This window comes from Ochotona princeps, chromosome 15, assembly GCF_030435755.1.
Source record: "Ochotona princeps isolate mOchPri1 chromosome 15, mOchPri1.hap1, whole genome shotgun sequence".
NCBI lineage: Eukaryota > Metazoa > Chordata > Mammalia > Lagomorpha > Ochotonidae > Ochotona > Ochotona princeps.
Window position 1 is genome coordinate 6,156,567 of NC_080846.1, and position 21,118 is coordinate 6,177,684.

At 51.4% G+C, this 21,118-nt stretch overlaps 1 protein-coding gene across 1 annotated transcript in view; it reads left to right on the forward strand.

The window, feature by feature from the left end:
* The window catches only part of FAM227A (family with sequence similarity 227 member A), a 35,020-nt gene that overhangs the window by 5,161 nt on the left and 8,741 nt on the right, over window positions 1-21,118 (forward strand). The window contains exons 3-11 of the mRNA XM_058673649.1: window positions 2,368-2,450; window positions 4,071-4,217; window positions 5,083-5,184; window positions 5,572-5,676; window positions 7,723-7,846; window positions 9,639-9,746; window positions 10,770-10,849; window positions 14,874-14,973; window positions 17,174-17,235. Of these exons, the coding sequence (XP_058529632.1) occupies window positions 2,439-2,450; window positions 4,071-4,217; window positions 5,083-5,184; window positions 5,572-5,676; window positions 7,723-7,846; window positions 9,639-9,746; window positions 10,770-10,849; window positions 14,874-14,973; window positions 17,174-17,235 (840 nt within the window). The 5' untranslated portion in view covers window positions 2,368-2,438. The remainder of the gene's footprint in view (window positions 1-2,367; window positions 2,451-4,070; window positions 4,218-5,082; window positions 5,185-5,571; window positions 5,677-7,722; window positions 7,847-9,638; window positions 9,747-10,769; window positions 10,850-14,873; window positions 14,974-17,173; window positions 17,236-21,118) is intronic.

Consider the following 21,118-nt stretch of genomic DNA (forward strand, 5'->3'; position numbering starts at 1 on the left):
CAGACCTGGTGTGTGTGCCTCTAGAGAGAGGGCCGGGGCACCTGTGTATCTGAGGTTCCCAGGCCAGGTCCTACTCTCATCATCAATGTGAGCTGAACCGTGCCCACTTTTGTCACCTCACCTCCAGCCTCCTGTCGTTTTTCTCTGGCTCCACACAAGCTTCACCCATCCAGGCCGTGCACTCTGTCTGCCTTCCTGTCTTGCCATGTCACCCTAATGGAGGCAGACACACTGCCACACTAGCCCACAGAGGCGCACCATCCAGTGCATTCCCCACACCTTGTCTCAGCTAACTTCCCGCATGCGTGTCCTGTCCCTCAGATTGACGCGAACCAGGACTTCCCAAGCAGGAGAAGGCATTCATGCTTTATCAAACCAAGGAGATCAGGCCCTCATCATTTAACCACGACTTTCCCATCCTGACTCCTCCAGGCAGTCCTCTGTGACTCTTCCAGCCCACAATGACCTCACTTGTCGGGGGTCAGAGCTGCAACAGCTCAGCATCTCCATCATTCTGTGTGTAGTCCCTGACAGCGATGACACTGGACTTGGCCCTTTCATTATCCATACCAGGTGCTGGACCTGGTGGCTGGTCATCAGAGCTCCCTGCTGGGTCCCTGACAACTTTTTTCTTTATTTCTCTTTCAAGTGGTGTGGGGGTTTGGGGAGCTCAGAGGAAGCAGAGATTGAGGTAAGTGTGTCTTAAAAGCTCGTGAGGGCCTGGTCTGATGGCTCAGTGTCTAAATCCTGACCTTGCAACTGCTGGGATCCCATATGGTCAGTGGCTCTGCTTCCCGTCCAGCTCCCTGCTTATGGCCTGGGAAAGCAGTAGAGGACGGCCCAAAACCTTGGGACCCTGCACCTGCATGGGAGACCCAGAAGAGGCTGCTGACTTCAGATCACTCAGCTCTGGCCATTGCGGCTGCTTGGGGAGTCAGCCAGTGGATGGAAGATCTTTCTCTCTGGATCTCCTTCTCTCCATAAATCTGATGTGTTGTCCCAATTTAAAAAAAGATCCTAGGGCCTGGCGGCATGGCCTAGCGGCTAAAGTCCTCGCCTTGAACGCCCCGGGATCCCATATGGGCGCCGGTTCTAATCCCGGCAGCTCCACTTCCCATCCAGCTCCTTGCTTGTGGCCTGGGAAAGCAGTCAAGGACTGCCCAAAGCTTTGGGACCCTGCACCCGCGTGGGAGACCCAGAAGAGGTTCCTGGTCCCGGCTTCGGATCGGCGCGCACTGGCCCGTTGCGGCTCACTTGGGGAGTGAACCATCGGATGGAAGATCTTCCTCTCTGTCTTTCCTCCTCTCTGTATATCCGGCTTTCCAATAACAATAAAATCTTTTTTTAAAAAAAAAAAAAAAGATCCTAAAAGAAGAAGAAGAAGAAAGCTTGAGGGAGTTGGGGGCTTCACCATAACAACAGGTTCCCTGCTATCCTGAGCCAGGGTTTCGGACCCATTGCTTGATCTCTGACCCCTGGAAGGACCTGGAAGTTGGTATTACCATCCCCCTTTCTCAGAGATTCAACAAGAACCTGCAATGCCTGGGGCCCTGATTGGGACACTGTTCTTGGTGCTGTACTTCTCAGAGATGTAGGCAGGAGGAGGGGCAGGATGGCAGGGGTCTGGGGTGGGTTGATGGCAGTAATGGACCCAGGTCCCAGGCCCTGCCAGTCACTAGGGAAGCCTGGCAGGCCAGAGTCTCCACTCCCAAGGCCTATTAGCACCAAACAAGGGGAAGAATTAGTCCCTGACCCCCTCCTTCTGCTCCTCCAGGATTTGCATCAAGCCCTAACGTCCCAACATGTTGTGTTTTTGTTTTTGCCCCCATTTTTTCCCCTGGTTTTTGAAGGCAATTGAGAGATTTGAAATGGAGAAGAAGGCTGTAAAAGAGAAAAGTCGCAGCAGCCCAGGAGACAGAGGCAAAACTCGTTTCTCATGGCTTCGGTGGTGTTTCTGTGGGGTTTGATCTCTTTGTTTTTTAAATAGTATCTGAAATACAGTTGAGTAGGAGCCCAAGGTTATGGAGGCTATTTGTGTCCTCTTTGGAGGGTGACTTAAGTCTGACCTGCCAAGAGGCAAGGAAGGAGGATGGGGCCACTCAAGTTTTCCCCAAGGTGCCTGAGAAATGGGCCTCCGGGCTAAGCACCCCTCGTGGAAAGCCATGGCATGTGTGGCCCCGGCCACTCCATGGAGCGTGCAGCCTGGTCAGCTAACGGAGGAATCTCACCAGGCTGGACATGGGGATCCCCGCAGCTCCAGTGTCCTGGGCGGCTGGGGCTGACGAGTCCCCATAATCCCTCCTGTCCCGCAGAGGAGCTGCTCACCTATTTCTCTCTCCACCCTATCCCCTCCCCCCCGTTCCTCAGCAGCCAAGAGACCACCAGCCACGGAAGGGGATTTGTGCGGAGACCTAGACCTCAAGAGCACCAGATCCTTCATGACGAGGCGGGTGAGGCACCTGGGCGGGCTGCTGTTTTCTGAGCAGCTGCTTGTGGCCGGGAGATCCCTGCTGCCCACACAGTGACCGTGATGTACAAATGCAGGATCTTCAAACACCTCCATGACCCCAATATTTCCGTGGCGCCCCAGGAAGGGCAGAGCTGGCCCCAGCCAGCCTCAGATCAGGGAGTGTTGCAGGGGTCTTTGTTTTGAAAACTCACAAGGCCTCACCCCTATCTCCACCCCTGAAATAGTTCACTTAGGGCTTGTTCAAGGCCGCTGGACAGAGCATCTCCCAGGCACCTACACATTGCACGCCAATGGCTGCATATGCCTCGTGAGTCTGTGGCCCCAGAGCAGTTAGCTGGCCTCTGCACTGAGCGCAGGGCCGGGCCCTCCTGCAGCTGTCCGGCCCCGCCTCTCCTGTGACTCTCAGTTGGCACGCTCAGCTCCAACTGGCCAGGCAGCCAAGGGTATTCAGAGCTTTCATGCTGTGCATTACAGTAGTCCTCCTCTGTACCTCTTTCAGCCTATAACAAATCCCAAAGCATCCTGAAGCCTGTTGGCCGAGAGCCTGTGTGGAAACATCACCCTGTGAGTGTCCTGCTCAGGGTGGCACAGCCGGTGGGGCTGACGCCTGAGCCCGGGTCAGTACAGGAACTCGCTCAGTGGTCCCTCCACTGTCACTGGCCACCGCCCACTTAGAATGCTTCCTATGGGGACCCTTGGATGACAGTCAAGGGTTGCAGCCTTCTTTCTCTACTTAAATTTTTTTATGTCATTGTGTTTTAATTTTATTCTAAAGAAATGAATGATATATGTTGAGAATCATGGGTAATAGCATTCTCTAATTCGATATTACAGTTTGGAGAAATTTTATGCTGAATAAATAACCCAAAAGGGGTGGGGAGGGAAAGCACGTGCTGTTAGTTACCCTGATGTTTCTTGCAGCAATCGGGGAGTAGTTAAATAAATGACAACACACCTTCTACCTGCGGTGGAGCTGCCCTCATACTGCAGCTACACAGGAAATCAAAAGTAATGCATATGGGTAAAACAAAACAGAAAAGCAGCTGTACCTGCACATATTGTGATGGAAGTCACGTTCCGGGTTTTCAGAAAGTTCATGGACATGCATATCCTGAGAGGACTATGCATGGATACCCAACTTTTTTTTTCTTTGCCTTCAAATATATTTATCTGCCAATGTCATCTTCCACGAACATTCTGTAGTGCCCTCAGATCTGTTGTTGAGTAGACTTCCTCAAATCCTGCTTGTGAATATAGAAATAGCCTGAGTAGGAGTTTGGCAAAGGTGCTGATGTGTGGCGTGCCCCTTGTTTCCTGCGTGTTCTGCAAGGTTGCTGTAACATGATTGAAAACAGATGCCCTGTCTGTGGAGATGAATTTCACTTCCTCTTTCCTTTACCCTCTGACCCCATACTTGCTCTGATTCAGAGCCAAGGACAGGGGCTGGGCCATTGGTGACAGCGTGCTCTGTACCCTGAAGCGAGGGGGAGATCCTGTTGTTTTACTAAACTATCAGATCAGTGGGCTCCATTTTCACGTCTGGATTGTTTTTTCTTTTCTTTCTCTTTCTCTCTCTGTCTCCTCTTTTTTGCTGCATCAGAAAACAGCCGATAAGAACCTGCTGGTGGAGCTGTATCAGTACCCAGCCTTTGACAACACCAAGCCCAACGAGCTTCCCAATGCGGTGGCCTTCTGCGACATGGTGGGCAACGTGGTCCGGGCTGAGAGAAACCCTGTCAGTGGCAAGGTGAGGGAAGGGAAGGGGGCTGCCGCTCGCCCTATCATGTGCCTGGCCCTGCAGGCACAGCTGTCCCCTGTCCTCACTCCAGGAGCAGCCAAAGAGCTCACCCAAGGCCACAGGGTGGCTAGGCCCAACTGGGAACCCTAGCCCAGGCTCACTGTAAGATCTACTTTCCTTCTGCCAGAGCAAGGGTCTCTAGACTGTTCTGGCCATGTAACCTGTTCACGGATGATTCCAGACCTCGCTTCACAGGTAGCTGTGTACAAATTATATGCACTGTCCACTCTCAGTCACTCCGTTGCATATTATTAAGCCTCATTCCCCTTTGTTCTTTAAAAAAAGATTTATTTTTATTGGACAGGCAGATTTACAGAGAGAAGGAGAAACAGAAAAATCCTGCATCCATTGGTTCACTGCCCTAAGGCCACAACAGCCAGAGCTGAGCCGATGTAAAGCCAGGAGCGTCTTTGCAGGTCTCCCCTGTGGGTGCAGGGTCCCACGGACTTGGGCCTCTGCTGCTTTCCTAGGCCCAAAGCAGGGAGCTGGATGGGAAGTGGAGCAGCTGGTACATAAACATGCACCCATGTGTAAACAGTGGTCTCGCCCACTTTCCCCCAATTCTTGACTCTTCCCACCTTGATCAACTATGTAAACATCATCAAAAATAAAATTGAAAAAAAAAAAAGACATGCCCTTCTCCCCAGGTCTGTGCATGATGGAGCAGTTAGCAAGAATAACGAGCCAGGGCCCGCAGGCGGCAGGGAGGCAGGTGGGGGCTGGGAGCTGGTTCTGAGTCTGACTGTGGCCCCAGGTGAATTAGGGGGAATACAAGGGCCAGAAATGCTGATGTGAATTTTATTTTTCTCCTAAGTCCTTCTGTTCAGATAAAGAGTTGAAGAAGTTTCTCTCGGCTCCCCTCCTGAAATCCTTGTGGCTGGACAGCTTCTGGTGGCTTTTTCATGAAAGGTACCAGGTAAGGCTGAGCCGCTCACGGCTCCCCTCGCCAAAGTTGTTTTTTCATGAAACACATGGCAGCCCCTTTTCCATGAAGCATGAGTGACCCTCACCCCCACCCTGCGGGCTCCACCTGCAGCCTCACTTCTCACCATGTCCACTCTACACCCACACCTTGGCCATCTGCTCCCCAGTGTCCAACAGCTGCCCTGCGCTTGAGGAGCTGAGCCAAGGGCGGGATGAAAGGAGAGCTCAGAGCCGCCGCTCTAGGCTCTAAACCTGATGCAGTAAAGGGGTGTCCCGTTTCGTAAAGCACACAGGGGTGCTGGTCCTGAACCACAAGCCATCCTCCCAGACCTCAACGCGGAGCCATAGTCACCCCTGCCCTCTCTCTGCACCCTGGCAGCCCAACATCGAGACCCAGAAGAAGCTCTTCGACCGGGTGGCCCGGTGCTATGCCCTGCTGCTGCTCCGGGAGCCCAGGTCCCACTATGAAGAGGCACTTTTGCAGGTAGGCATGCACCGCTGGTGAGACAGGAAGTCACGTGAGATTGCTGTCCACTCTGACCCCAGGAGAGAACCCCCAACTCTCTCAGCCCTGGGGAGAAATTAGCAAATTACCATCGACTGCTTCTCCAGCTCTCCATGCAGTGTTACAACAGCACAGTAGAGCCGTTACATAGGCATGTAGGTAATGACTGGGACAGTTGCACTGGTAGACAGTTTATACAGCAACGAATGCAATTTTGCAACCAAGAAATATCTGTGGAGGGATCGGGGCCTATGAATGGAAAAAATAATTATAGTTTGGTTACCTCTGCAGAGTGAGGCAATTTATTTATTTACATATTTATCTATTGGAAATGCAGAGTTACAGAGAGAGGAGATACAGGGAGAGAAAGAAACAAAAATCTTCCATTTGCTGGTTCACTCCTCAAATGGCTGCAATGATCAGAGCTAGACCAATCCAAAGCCAGAAGCTTTTTTGGGTCTCGCACATCGGCAGCAGGGACCCAGGCACTTGGGCCGTCATTTGCTGCTTTTCCAGGCACATTAGCAGGGAGCTGGGTGGGAAGTGCAGCAGCCGGGTCTTGAAATGACATGCACACGGGATACTGTGCCACAAATGGTGGCTTTACCTGCTATACCTCAGTGTATTGATTTGTTAATTTGGAGGCAGAGACGCAAAGAGAGGAAATGACAGTAAAGCAGAGAGATCTTCTATCCACAGGGTCACTCTTCACTGCACACGAGGAGTGGGCATTTAGCTTGGCAGTTGAGATGCCCACATCCCACAGCGGAAAGCCCAAGTTCACTTCCTGGCTCCAGCCCCTGATTTTCACATCCTGCTAGTGCAGACCCTGGGAGGCAGGAAGTGGCTGGGCTCCTGCCACCCACCCTGGAGCCCTAGCAGAGCCCAGCTTGTGGCTCTGGCCTCCACCCAGCCATGGCTGTTGCAGGTATATGGGGAATGAGTCAGCAGATGGGAGCTCTGTCTGGCTGTGTCTTATTGCTTTCTCCCTGTCTCAAATAAATACATTTAAATACGCATTAAAATAACAATTCATTAGCTCATTTTGCCAGTTAGATTGCCTAGAGATTAGAAGGTTGGATTGCCAGGGTGGTGGATGATAAAGAACTTTCCCCCCTCATAGTCTGAGTGGAAAGCACGTGGGTACCATCATGTTGAGGGGCACTCGTGCTAGTCTAGTGACCCCCAAACCAGTCCCCTAAGCTTTGTGAGCCTCGATCCCATCGTCCATAAGACAAAGGTGATAATAGCCCTGGGGATGCCCTGTGGATCAAGCAAGATAATGTTTGTAAGGTCTCAGACCCAGCACAGGCTCACCCACACTGGGTCCCCATTGCTGGTGTCCCTAATACGATACCACAGACACACTCCGCTCCCGGAGGAGCTGCCTTAGTTTAGTTGACAAGATGTCACCTGCCTACTGTGCGCCAGGGACTGAGAGCACTACATCAATGAATGGGAAGTGTCCAACCTACTTTCTGATGCAAAGCACTGTCCCAAAGACAGTAATCAGGGATGGGAGATAAGGGGAAGTTTGGTCACGCTCACCGATGCCAGCAGGACGAAAAGAACAGCCTAAGAGAGGTCGTACCGATGTGGAGAAAGGCTTACATTGAGATGTTACATAGGTAAAGCCAGCTATGAATGCGTCCTGTGCGCTGAGAGGCAAAACACGTGTATTAAAAAAGAGAGAAACAAAAACTCCCAGTACCAAAGTACAATGTAGTAGGAGTGTGTTCCAGTGTTCCCAGCACAGCGTGCTCTGGTTCACCGTAGCCCATAAACATAGATATTTTTTAAAAGAGACTTACTGACTTATTTGGAAGGCAGAGAGAGAAAGAGAGAGAGAGAGGTCTTCTACCTGCTGGTTCACCTCCCTAGCCACAAAGGCTGCAGTTGGGCCAGGTCAGAAGTCAAGAACCCAGAACTCCCTCCAGACCTCCCACATGGGTGGCAGGGACCGTATGTCCAGAATGTTGCCTGAGTGCCGTTTATCCCCCTGATGCCCCCCAACACCCCGGCCAGCGGTTGCCATCACTTCTGAGCAAAGCCGTGTACACCAGCTTCTGCTGCTGCTTCCCGCAGTCCTGGTTCAACACGCACGAGTTCAAGGCCTATGTGTGCAACACAATAAACCTGTGGATTGCAGGTGAGTGCCAGCGGCTTCTTCCTCCTGGGGACAGCAACGATGAGGGAAGAACCTGCCCTGGGAGCCTGCTTGCCTACGTGCGTGTGCTATTACAGTGACTGTGCAGGCTAGCTCGCGGACCAAATTGGCTGACTCCAGGGCCAGCCTGACTTCAGTCCTCTTCCCTCCTCCCTCATCTCGATCTAGAACTTCCCAAGGTTATCCAAAGCTGTGGTTTATTGAGAAGTTCTTACTTTGCATATCCTATAGTATTGGGGTCTCCACGATCACCCTTACATGAATAGATTTGCTACAAAAATTCAGAAGTCTCAACACATTGTTGTCATGGCTGAAATATGTCATGGTGATATAGCAAGGATACATGGCAAAATCACAAGAAAGGCAGGCTAGTATGTAGATGTGTGTGTATGTATAATACATGTAATATAGATTTATATTACATATAATATACACACATATATGATTTATTTATCTATTTAAAAGGCATAGGGAGAGGGCAAGAGAAGGAGAGAGAGAGACATCTTTCATTTGCTGGTTCACTCCCCAAATGGCTGCCAACAGCCAGAGCTGGGCTGATCCGAAGCCAGGAGTCCAAAGCCAGCTTCCTCCTGGTCTCCCAAATGCCAGTGGCCATCTTCTGCCACTTTCCCAGGTGCATTAGCAGGGGGCCAAATCACACGTGGAGCAGCTGGGACACCAACTGGCACCCATATGGGGTGTTGGCATTGCATTCCGCGCCTTAATCACAACGCCGGCCACAAGCAGGCTCCTCTATGCGCCCTCCCTCTCATAATGAGACAGAGCCTGCCTATCCCCTGCGATGCCCAGGGAAGCCCATTAGACACATGCCCAAGGGTTTCCTGGGGGAAAGTCACATGAGCACCCTCCCGTGTCCTGTGATTGCAGGAGAGCAGGTGTTAGCGTGACGCGCCCACTCCGGGCACAGTGAACCTGTCCTCGAGGATGCTGCACATCCGTGCACGGAGCTCTGCCAGCCACGAACGTAGACGTCAGCCCCGTGCCAATCTTGCCAACAGGCCTGTCTCAGGACTGCGGTCTCTTTTCTGCCCACTTAATCCTGTTCCTGTAAAGCAGGATCAAGGGAATTAGAGCAAACCAGTGGGGCAAGAATTCAGCTCCTGGGTCACCTGACTCCAGAGTGAGGTCTCTGACCGCTGCACCCTCCTGCCTCTCGTTCTGATTCTTCTCTTCTTGCTCTTCCTGCTTCCCAAACCCAATTTCATCTGGGTTGCACCTGCGTCTCCCAGCGACCCCCCTGAAATAAACCTCCTGTCCACTCTCTGACCAACAGAGGCACAGCTTTCTCAGTTTCTCAGGAAGCCAGGAGACAGCACTGGCACACTCCGGGCACAGCCCGCTTGCATGCTCATTAGGGGAGCCAGTGCCTGTGGAGCCCCTGTCCACTGGGAACTCCCAGTTCAGCCCATGTGGATGTGATAAACACAGGGCACCCTGCCTTCTGCATGGACAGCATGTCCCAGCTTTGCACACCTGTGTTTAGAGGCCCCATCTGCCCTCCAGCACATAACATTCAGGTAGTTCAAGGGTTACTTTCAGACCAAGCCTGTGCCCCAGCTCGCCCTTCCCCGCACCAGCCTTTCCACCTCCCGCCATATGAAACACCTTGTCCAAGGCCACCTGGTCAGTAGCAGGTGGGGCCGATCCCCAAGGCCAACCTGTCCAGAACCAGGTCGGTGTTTCCAGATCACATCTGCCTTACCTCCTGTTCTCTCTGATAAAGTGTCCATCACCACTCTCAATTTCCTTGTAGGCACCTACCCTTGCCTGCAGGGTTATGCCAGCTGGAACTACTCGGAGCTGGACCCGGAGCGATCCCGCAGGGCAGAGTTAATGTTTCAGAGAAAGAAGATGATGAGGGGTAAGGTGGCACGTGCAGCCCCCGACACCCTGCTCACCCAGCATCGAGGCTGTCGGGCCAGCTCCCCTCTCACAGACCACACCTCACAGACCAGTGGCCCAAACACCTGGTTATGCTTGTGTGTCCTCGGGGTCCACATGACTTGGGAGTGTGGGGGTGGACTTTGGTACTCGAGGGAGAGATGCCAACGAAGGATGTCCCCTGCATGCCGGGCACCGTGCTGGGTACCTTCCAGCTCGCTGACAGTCTGCCGAGCACCCCCTCAATCCACAGCACTGAAGAGGAAGCAGAAGTTCAGACAACTTTGGTGTTACTCAGCAAACACAGGATGAGTGCTGAGTGCCAGGCCCTGGGCTAGCGGCAGGGCTCAGTGCTGACAGCCTGCACAGTCCCTCCTGACTGTCCAGAGGGACACCCCGACGACACAGCGAGTGGTACAGAGCCTCTGGTCCTGGGTGGTCACCCAGAGCAGGCCTGGGAAGGGCAGGCAGGAACCTCCCCAGTAGTCATCACACACACGCAGGGATGGCTTTCAATGTGGAACACAGGAAAATCCAGAAATGATCTTCAGATGTCCTGATGCTTTAGTGAGCATGAAGCACAGCCCTGTGTGAGTGGGTGGGCTGTTTCTTTGAAAGTATGTCATTCACCTTTCCTCATTTCTGTTGGGCTGGGTGCTGAATTACCTGCTTTGGAGATGAGTCTATCTTTTTTTGGCACATGGGTCAGTGCTTGTCCTGTGTCCAGGCTCGGTGCTTGCCCCGTGTCCAGAGCTCAGCATACACACTTTTCTTTCAGTAGTTCATCAGCCCTGCCAGGCAGCCAGTGTCCACATGCTTCAGCAGGTGGAATCCAGAGGGGTCCCAGGCTTGCCCAAGGCTTATTCTCCCTGCAGTCTCTGGTCCCTGTTCTCTCTCTCTCTCTCTCTCTCTCTCTCTCTCTCTCTCTCTCTCTCTCTCTCTCTCACACACACACACACACACGGCAAGAAGGAACTAAAAAATGGCTTTTCCCTTTTCTTAGGAAGAGATTTTTCTTTCTTCACTTCTAAGAGACATTTTTCCCGGAAGCCAACCCAGAGCAGGAAATCCCATTATGCCCATGTAAGTGGGAGTTGGGGGACTGGGAAGTGGGGCTATAGAGGGGATGGTCAGAGGGACCAAAGAGCTCCTGGAGCCCCAGCTCCTACTGTCACGCACCTCTCTGTACCCCTACTCCATCCTGCCCTCCTTCTCCCCTCCCACGTCCCCACCGCCTGTCCCCTTCCCACCCCCCCCAGCCTAGGTCACCTGCAGCACCCAGGGGCGGTAATTGAGGGGAGAGGAAGTGACGCAGCAGGACTGCAAGCTTTTGGATCTTGGTTTGTTAGTCTTTTGGACCTTACGGGAAGCTGGCAGCCATCCCTGACACCTGCCTCCCGCCCTGCTCCGCGCTGTTCCCTTCCACCGACTGCCCAGAAACCCTGCCTCTCACCTCACCACTCACCACCATAGTCTGAGTTCAAATGTGTTCCCTGCAGGCCTCTCCAGCTGAGCAGCTAATGACACCTTCCTGTCACCCGCAGCCCTAAGACATCGTCCCTGTCCCCTCTCCGTCTCAGGGGACTTTCACTCACTTTCCAAGCACTGGGAACCACAGGCTGGCCTTGCCCACTCCTGGTTCTGTGGACTGCTGCTCACAAGGGTCCCCTCTCAGAGCAGACCCCACATTCTACACATGGCCTTTACCTGCCAGTCCTCTCGTCCCGTATTCGCTCCCATTACTGCTGTCCCTGTCCTTGTCACTTTCTCTCAACTCCAAGTTCAGAGAGCTTGTATTGACTTTGTATTGTATTGTAACCAGATGCCACAAATAAGTCTTATTTTGTTCTGCTTTGTTTTTCCTGGAGAGTTGAAAAAGATTGTTGTTCAGGGCAAGGTTTATGAATGGGGCTATTCATTGCTGCTCTATATAAATCAAATTTTATTGGCACACGGCCCCCAGTAGTCGTTCTCTGGGGTCTGCAGCTGCCTGGGGGCCGACACAGCCAAGTTACAATGGAGGCTTTAGGACCTGCCAAGCCACATGCTCACTCTGGCTTGTGACAAAACATGTTGGCCAATCCCTGGCCTGACACTCATCCTTTCTTCTTTCTTTTTAAAATATTTGTTAATTTATATTTGAAAGTCAGGGTTAGAGAGAGAAGAGACAAAGAGATCTTCCATCCACTGGCTGACTCCCCAAATGGCTTCAATGGCCGGAGCTGAGCCCATCTGAAGCCAGGAGCCAGGAGCTTCTTCCCAGTCTCCCACATGAGTACAGGGTCCCGAGGCTTTGGGCCATCTGCTGTTTTCTCAGGCCTTAAGCAGAGAGCTGGATGGGAAGTGGAGCAACCAGGACTGGAACAGGCACCCATATGGGATGCTAGCACCACAAGCCCGACTCAGCCTTCCTTCTTAGTTCAGGCTCTTGACAAGAAGGCTCAAAGTCTCCCCGTCCGCTTAGGGCGCAGTCACTGGGAATGATGTAAACTGAACATATGAAAAATTAAACAGGAGAAAAGGCATTCAAATGTATTAACTGCTAATATCTTTATGTCACCAGGGGATCCTCGTAGAGCAGAAGTGAAAACCCTAAAGAATCATTCATTAGGCTTTAGCCTTCTTTATCACCTTAACACAGAATGATAAATTATGAAGACACGACAAGACAAAAGTGAAAGAATTTGGCTCTTAGAGATGCTAAGTTGGGGGCAGGTCAACAGGAGGGGTCTTCAGTGCATTTTTAGGAAAAAAAACCACATGAAGGTTTCAAACATGTTTTACACCAAAATAGACTTATCTCTCCCTTTTTTAAAAGACTTATTTATTTTTTATTACAAAGTCAGATATACAGAGAGGAGGAGAGATAGAGAGGAAGATCTTCCGTCCAATGATTCACTCCCCAAGTGACCGCAAGGACCAGTGCTGAGCCCATCCAAAGCCAGGAGCCAGAAACTTCCTCTTCCAGGTCTCCCACACGGGTGCAGGGTCCCAAAGCATTGGGTCGTCCTTGACTGCTTTCCCAGGCCACAAGCAGGGAGCTAGATGGGAAGTGGAGCTGCCGGGATTAGAACCAGTGCCCATATGGGATCCTGGTGCATTCAAGGCGAGGACTTTAGCCACTAGGCCCGACTTATTTCTTAATTTCATTTTACCACAGACTTTTTGAAGTACCTTTCTGTATGTAGAAAGCTAATGAGATTTAAAGGTTATTTTATTTATTTATTTTTATTTTTTGAAACGATTTATTTTTATTGGAAAGGCACATATACAGAGAGGAAGATCGTCTGTCCGATTGTTTACTTCCCAAACTGCTGCAACCGCCGGAGCTGAGCCAGGAGCCCCTTCCAGGTCTCCCACAAGGGTACAGGGTTCCAAGGCTTGGGGCCGTCCTCGACTGCTTTCCCAGGTCACAAGCAGGGAAGTGGAGCTGCCAGGATTAGAACCGGCACCCGTTTGGGATCCTGGTGCATTCAGGGCGAGGACTTTAACCGCTATGCTATCATGCCGGGCCCAGTTATTTTATTTTTAAAATATTTTATTTTATTGCTATTTGAAAGGAAGATTTTACAGAGAGTGAAGGAGAAACAAAATCTTCTGTCTTCTGGTTCACTCCCCAAGTGGCCGCAATGCCCGGAACTGAGCCAATCTGAAGCCAGGAACGAGGAGCTTCTTCCGGTTTTCCCACGTGGGTTCAGGGTCCCACGGCTTTGTTGTCTCTCCAGGCACCAGAGGCAGAGGATTACCATACTGTATCACTGTGCCAGCCAGCCCCTATAATATACATTTTCTATGAACATTTCAAAGACCCCCCTTTGTACATGGTTAGAATAGAAATGCGCTCTCCTAGCCTCTCTGTGTGGCTGAGAGCCAGTGAATGAGCCGCAGGTGGCCGTGGCCGTTTGGGGGAGCCCTTCCTGTCTTTGTCCTTTGTTCCTCTGCCTGGAATGTGAATGTGACAGCTGGTGCTCTGGTTGCCGTTGCAGACCCTGAGTCCTAACTTGGGGAAAGTGGAACCACAAGCTACAGGAGACAGTCCCTGGGTGGGTGGCCTAGCAGCACACCGTGAGCCTGGACTTGCCTGCCTTCAGATTTCTACATGGGAAAAAATTTCACCTAGTGGGAGCCACCATTATTTTGAGTCTCTGTCACTTGTCCAGATATAACCCTAACTCCTATGAGGGAACTTCAAACAGCTCTGGGGCCCAGTGCGATAGCTCAGTGGTTAAATCCTCACATTGCATCCATTGAGATCCCATATGGGCGCCAGTTCATGTCCCGGCTGCTCCACTTCCCTTCCAGCTCCCTGCTTGTGGCCTGGAAAAGCAATCGAGGACAGCCCAAAGCCTTGGGATGATGTACCCATGTGGAAGACACAGAAGTTCCTGGCTCCTGGCTTTGGATGGGCTCAGTTCTAGCCATTGCGGCCCACTTGGGGAGTGAACCAGTGGACATAAGATCTTTTCTCTCTCTCTCCTTCTGTCTATGGATCTGCTTTTCCAATAAAAATAGATAACTGCCAAAAAAAAAAAAAGCTGTGCTTAGGAAACAATGATCACACCTCTCCTTAACTCTAAATCTTTCCCACCCTATGTTTACTGTGTAAACATCATCTAAAATAATAATGAAAAAGTTAAAAAAAAAAAAAGCTGTGGGGAAAATGAAGTGAAAATACATGGTTTTTGATACCTGATATTTTGGAAATCCATATGGAATTGTTTCCGCTTTTGGAACACCCCCTCCTATGTTGTCATACTATCTCCGGCTCAACTGGGAGACTCCTCAAGCCAGGGGAGTGTTAGGATTTGTCAGTCATGGTGGCAGCTGCCCCAGGAGATGTTTCCAGAAGCAGGGGGTGTGGAGAGTGTGGTGGTCAGCTCTGCCCTGCCAGAAGACGCTCAGTGACTCGCCCAACTGTGAGTGACAGAGCCGGGGTTGGGCCCCCGGGGGCCTTGCTGTGGGCTCCGCACAGCACCTGCTGCCCATTGCATGTCCCTTGGCTGAGAACAATGAGTGTCCTGCATGATGGCATATCCTGCCTCTCGCTGCCAGTCTTGCTAACTGGGTTCTCTTCCTCTTTGCTCCCCTGGAATGTTCTCTCCCAAAGCCGACCTCCGCGAAAACCCCCTTGGCCACCCAGGAAGTCAAGGGCAGCTCACAAGCACCGAATCCCGTGAAGGGTCCGAGGCCGGCCAGGAAAGGGGCAGGTGAGGCTGTTTCCTGCAATTCAGCAAGCTCTGCTATGGTGATGGTAAGGTCAGAATGACACTGTCCTCCCCTTCCACATGTCTGTCCATGCCCATGAGTGAGGGAAACCTTCAAGACCAGGGGCTCCACTCAGCTGCCCTGGGGAGCAGGCAAGGCAGGCCTCGTGGGGCCGTGGCGGGAAGCACACAGAGGTCACGGGAAGCAAGAGCCAAGGCAAAGATCAGGGCCATTTCCAGATGATGCCAGTGGGTTGTGGGGGAATAGGGACTGTCCCTGGCTCCGGGTTGGCTCAGGAACCAACATTGGCTTGGCATGTGAGCATTCACTGGGTGAGTGGGTTGTGTGGCCGGACGTAGTCGTCAGCAGGGCTGTGAGCCATGTGGGCCTCCGTTGTGGCTGAGGAACACCCAGTGGAACCCATGAGGATCTCCACAAGTAACACAAGTAACTGCCCTCCGTTCTAGAAACTTTGACCTATATGTGTTCTTGAGGAAGAAAGGAAGCTTCGAGGGGTAAGGACTGTGTGATCTGGGTCTCATTAAAACCATTAAAAATGAAAAGCTTGGCACCCTGACCAAAGGTTGGAAGGAACATTCCTCAAGATCCCCAGACACAGATACATTCACTTTACGAAGACCTCATGAGCCAAAGAAAGAGGAAGTACTGAAGGAATTGGAAAATGTATTTTTTAAATATCTTTTATTTATTTTTAAAAAGTTTACTGAGTTAGAGAGAGAAGGAGGGAAGGAGCTTCCATCCACTGACTCACTCCCCAAGTGGCCACAACAGCCGGAGCTGAGCTGATCCAAAGCCAGGATCCGGAAGCTTTTTCCAGGTCTCCCAAGTGGTTTCAGGGTCCCAATCATTTGGGCCATCTTCTGCTGCTTTCCTAAGTGCAGGAAGCTGAATCAGAAACAGAGTAGCTGGGGCTCAAGATGGCACCCCAAACATGCAGGAATTGCAGGTGGTGGTTAAACCCATTGTGGAACAATGCCGATCCCCTAACCAACATCTGGATAGGCCAAAAACCCATCCCAGGGAGCTCTTTTTTTTTTTTTTTTTAAGATTCATATATTTTTATGAGGAAGAAAAATTTACAGAGGGAAGGAGAGACAGAAAGATCTTCCATCCACTGATTCACTCCTCAGGAGCTGAGCTGATCCAAAGCCAGGAGTTTCTTCCAGGTCTCCCGCGTAGGTGTAGTATCCCAAGGCTTTGGGCCATCCTCTGCCGCCTTCCCAAGTTGGATGGGAAGTGGAGCAGCCAGGATATGAACTGGCACCCTTATAGGATCCCAGCACTCAAAGAGAGAGGATTAACCACTGAGCCATTGCACTGTTCTCTCACAGTGACAACCAGGAGCATTTTAAGAGTTTAACCCCCACCCCACATACACTTCCTTATTCTGTGTCCACTCTTTGTACTAGTAGGAATTCTGTCATGACACCAGGGCTACTGTTCAGTTGGCTTTCAGTTACTATGACAAAATTTCCGAGAAAACTCAATTTATCTATAAAAATAGAGTTTATTTAGCTCCCAGTTTGAGGGGTTCAAGTTTCAGATCAGGTGACCCAGTTGGTTTGAGGGCAATGGGTGGCAATGGTAGATGGTACAGTGTAGAAGGGGGTACATGGGGGACCAGGAAGCAGAAAGAGTAGGTAGGCCCAGCCTTAGGTTCTTGGGTCAGCCCTCTTCCAAGAACGCAGAAGGTCAAATAAGAACTGCTTTCAAGGGCATGTGTCCAACGACTGAGGGTCTGCTGAAGGGCTCTGCCACCTCCTGGCAGGGCCACGTTGGGACCAAGCCTTTCCACAAGGACCTTTGGGAAGACATGCAAGCAAACATCAGAACCCTGGGATGCGTGTCAGACACGTCCTTTTTCTCCACTGCACCTTGCCTTCCTTGGAGGCAGTCCTTTTCTAGCACCCACCCAGGGCCTGATGCCAAGAGATGTGTAGTATGTGTTTGCTGGGCGGACGGGTGGGATAACTAAACCAGCATGTACATGGCCTGCAGGCGTGGGTCTAACTCAAACCACATGAGATCACATGAAGTTCCTTCCTGCAGCGCCTCGCCGTCTGTGATCTTGAGGCACCCGGCTTCTTCCCTCTACCGGAAGCCGACATCTGCTCATGCCCAGCGTGGGCTCCAGTGGGATTTGCTTTTGTTTGTGTTTCTGTCTTTTTGTCACCTTGACAGAGCGTCATCCTCGCACTACCTTCACCGAAGCGAGAGAATATGAGAACACTGCCTCAAAGCAGGTACACGCATGCACACACGCGCTCGGGCAGCTCCAGGTGGGAGTGGGGGGTGGTGGACATGGCTAGACAATCCGCTCCAGGCAGAGGTCAGCGTGAGAGAGCTGGGACATCCAGGAGGCGATCTGAGGTGACTCTCGAGGGGAAAGGCACAAGCCGACCAAGCATTCTGTCTGATTCCTCCAAGGATTTGAGTCACCTCCTTGAAACTCAGGAGACTATGTGGAAAGAAGAGGGCCTGGAACCGCAGTCTCCAGCTCTGTTTTGTTTTATTTTGTTTCTAAGATCTATTTTATTTTTACTGGAAAGTAAGATGTACAGAGAAGAAGAGACAGATAGGAAGATCTTCCATCCACTGTTTCACTCCCCAAGTGGCTGCAACTGCCAGAGCTGAGCCGATCCGAAGCCAGGAGCTCCTTCCGGGTCTCCCACGTGGGTGCAGGGTCCCAAGGCTTTGGGCCGTCCTCAACTCCCTTCCCAAGCCACAAGCAGGGAGCTGGATGGGAAGCAGGGACGCTGGGATTAGAACAGGCGCCCATATGGGATCCTAGCTTGTGCAAGGTGAGGATTTTAGCTTCAAGGCTACTATGCTGGACCCAGTTTCTAGCTCTGTAAAGTGGGGCAGTAACTGCTGGGTCACATTGGTGCTTTGTGGTTTTCCTGACGTCATTACGTTGCATTGGCTGGGTCTGTAGCAGGCACCATGGCAAACCTCAGGCATACTGTCTACTTTGTTATTTGTTTAAGATGTATTATTTTTATTTGAAAAGCATATTTTGCAGATAGAAAAGGAGAGACACAGAGAAAAATATTCCATGTGCTGGTTTACTCTCCAAATGGCCTCAATGGCCAGAGCTGAGCTGAGCCAAAACCAAGAACCAGGAACTTCTTCCAGATCTCTCAGGATCCATTCTCAACCGCTTTCCCAAGCCACAAGCAGGGAGGTGGATGAGGAGTAGAGCAGCCAGGACACAAACAGGCGCCCACTTGGGATCCTGGTGCATGCAAGGCAAGGATTTAGCCACTAGGCTACCACACTGGGCCCTTTGATGAAATCTTTACTCATACGGCCCTCATGTCTCCAGGGCTCGGTCTGCATCTTTGAATGTAGTTGAAGACTAGTTCATGCCATTGCTGCATGATTTTTTTCTCAGTTCTCCCTCAAAATGTGCGGGAGCCCCAGTGGCAGATGCTCAGATCAAGTGAGAAGCTGGTGCCGTGTGACTCGGTTCTGCTGGACGTGTGTCCAGAGAGGGGCCCCAGGCTTGCATCTCGAGCTCCCGAGGGCACTGGAGATGCTGAGGTTGGGAGGCAAGACTCAGAGTAGACCAAAGCCTCGCCAACGTCACATGGGACACCTGACTCACTTCCACAAGAATCCCAGGAATCCTTGGTCACCTCTTGTTCAGCCCCTCCTCCAAGCCCTCATCCCTTGGGGATCAAGGTTGTGACACCTGACTTTGTGGGACATGTTCAAGTCATCCCAGGTCTCCCTTGGCTGTGACAAACAGCATGTCCTAAACAGAACCCTTGATCTTCCCACCCTTGCACCTGTCGCTCTGTGAATCCTTCGCCCCGCCCCCTGAGCCCCAGGCCTGGTTCTTTCTCACAGCCCCTGTCAGGGCCATCAGCACTCCTGCTGGCTCCACCCTCACGATGTGTTCCAATTTGGCCACTTGTTCCCATCTCGTCCATAGCCACCGAGGCCTGATCCCGTGAACTCCTCCCTGGCCCCAGCCAGGCTCCCTGACCATTCTTGTCCGTTCTTACATGTCAGTCATTTCCCCATACATCCATCAAAGAATTTTTCTTTTAAGATTTACTTATTTTACTTGAAAGTCAGCATTACAGAGAGAGAGAGAGAGAGGAGAGAGAATATCATCCAACTGCTGGTTCACTCCCCAAGTGGCCGCAACGGCCAGAGTTGAGCCATTCTGAAGCCAGAAGCCAGGAAGTTCTGGGTCTCCCATGTTTGGTGCAGGGTTTCAAGGCAGTGGGCCATCCTGTACTGCTTTCCCAGACCAAATGGTTCGGAAGTGGAGCAGCTGGGACACAAACCAGCACCCATATGTGATCACAGCACCATAGGTGAAGAGTTAGCCAGGTAGGCCACCGTGTCAGGCCCCAAGCAATTTTTTAATAGATCCAAATTGTGCTGTGTTCGGCGGAGACTCTCCTGTGGCTCCTCTCATATTTAGAAAGCAGCGCTAGCCCACAAGCCTTGGCCACCCCAGCAACCTCCTCCTCTGCTCTCTGCTTCCCAGCTTCCACTTGAACCCCACAGGCCTTGCCTTGCCTCTGTCCCTCAGCCTCACCCATCTCCTGCCTGCCTTGGGTCCTCTCTGCCCTGGACCATCCACGTTCACAGCGTCCTCCCTCCTTGGCCAGGATCTCACCTCCCTCAAGCAGCCTTCCCTGATTACACCCCCGGATACAGCTCTCCTTCCTACCACTCAGCCTTACCTGGCCCAGCCGGGTTCTCATTCCTTGTCATGTCGTGGCCTTGCAGTTGTTGAGTGACTCAATTAGCATTTGCTAAATTTTTGTTAACTTTTTAAAAAGCTTTATTTATTAAAAATGTAGAGTGATGGAGGGGGAGAGACAGAGATCTTCCATTTGCCGATTCAGTCTCCAGATGGCCAAAACAGTCAGGACTGTGCGGGACAAAGCTAGGAGCCAGGAGCTGTGTGTCCATCTCATGTGGGTAGCAGGGATCCAAGCCCTTAAGCAGCATCCACTGCTTTCCCAGGTGCATTAGCAAGGAGCTGGATTGGAAGTGGAGCAGCCGGGTCTCCAATTGGTGTTCCTGTGTGGCCTTCAGACATCACAGACCTTGGCATTAACACACTGAGCTACACTGTGGGCTGCAAAACTGTTTTTAAAAGGAAGGAAAGGGAAAGGGAAGGGAGGGGAGGGGAGAGAAGGGAGGGCAGGGGAGGGAGGGCAGGGGAGGGAGGGAGGGAGAGGAAGAAAGAAAGAAGAAAGAGAGGAAGAGAAAGAGAAAGAAAAGAAAAAAGAAGAAAAGAAAAGAAAGAATACGAGAGATTGGTACATGACAGGCTAACTTTCTTGTTGGCATTCCACATGGGCACTGGTTCTAATTCCAACTGCTCTACTTCCCTTCCAGCTCCCTGTTTGTGACCTGGGAAAGCAGTCGAGGATGGCCCAAAGCCTTGGGATGCTGCACCCATGAGGGAGACCCAGAAGAGGCTCCTGGCTGCTGGCTTCGGATGGGCTCAGTTCTGGCCATTGCAGCCACTTGAGGAGTGAACCAGTGGATGAAAGATCTTTCTCTCCTTTTCTAGCTATAAAGTCTGCCTTTCAGATAAAAATAAAAAATAAATAATCTTTAAAATAAAGAGTATAAAAGAAAAAAGCAAAAGTAAAGAACCGAGGACCCAGACAGAGTTCTGGGTTCCTGGCTTTGGCCTGGAGCCTTTTAGCCATTGTAGTTATCTGCAAGATGATCCAGTAGCTGGAGGATCGGTTTCTCCCTTTCCCTCTCATCCATCTCTGATTCTCCCATTCTCTCCATCCCTCTAGCTTTCAACTAGATAAATCTTTCACCAAAAAATTAAAGATTTATTTATTTGAAAGAGTCAGACCTTTCATCTATTGATTACCCCCCAAATGGCTGCAGTGACCGTGGTGGAAGCCAGGAGCCAGGAACTCCAGGCCCCCCACATGGCTTACAGAGGCCCGCACCCTGGGCCATCATCTGCTGTCTTCTCAGCCCCTTTATTAGGGAGCTGGATCGGAACTGGAGCAGCCAAGACTGGCTCCGGCGCTAATATGGGATGACAGCATTGCCAACAGCAGTCTAACCCCCTGCACCACCACATCCCTTCAGTTCTTACTACTCACTGTGAAAGCTGCAGCACCCCTT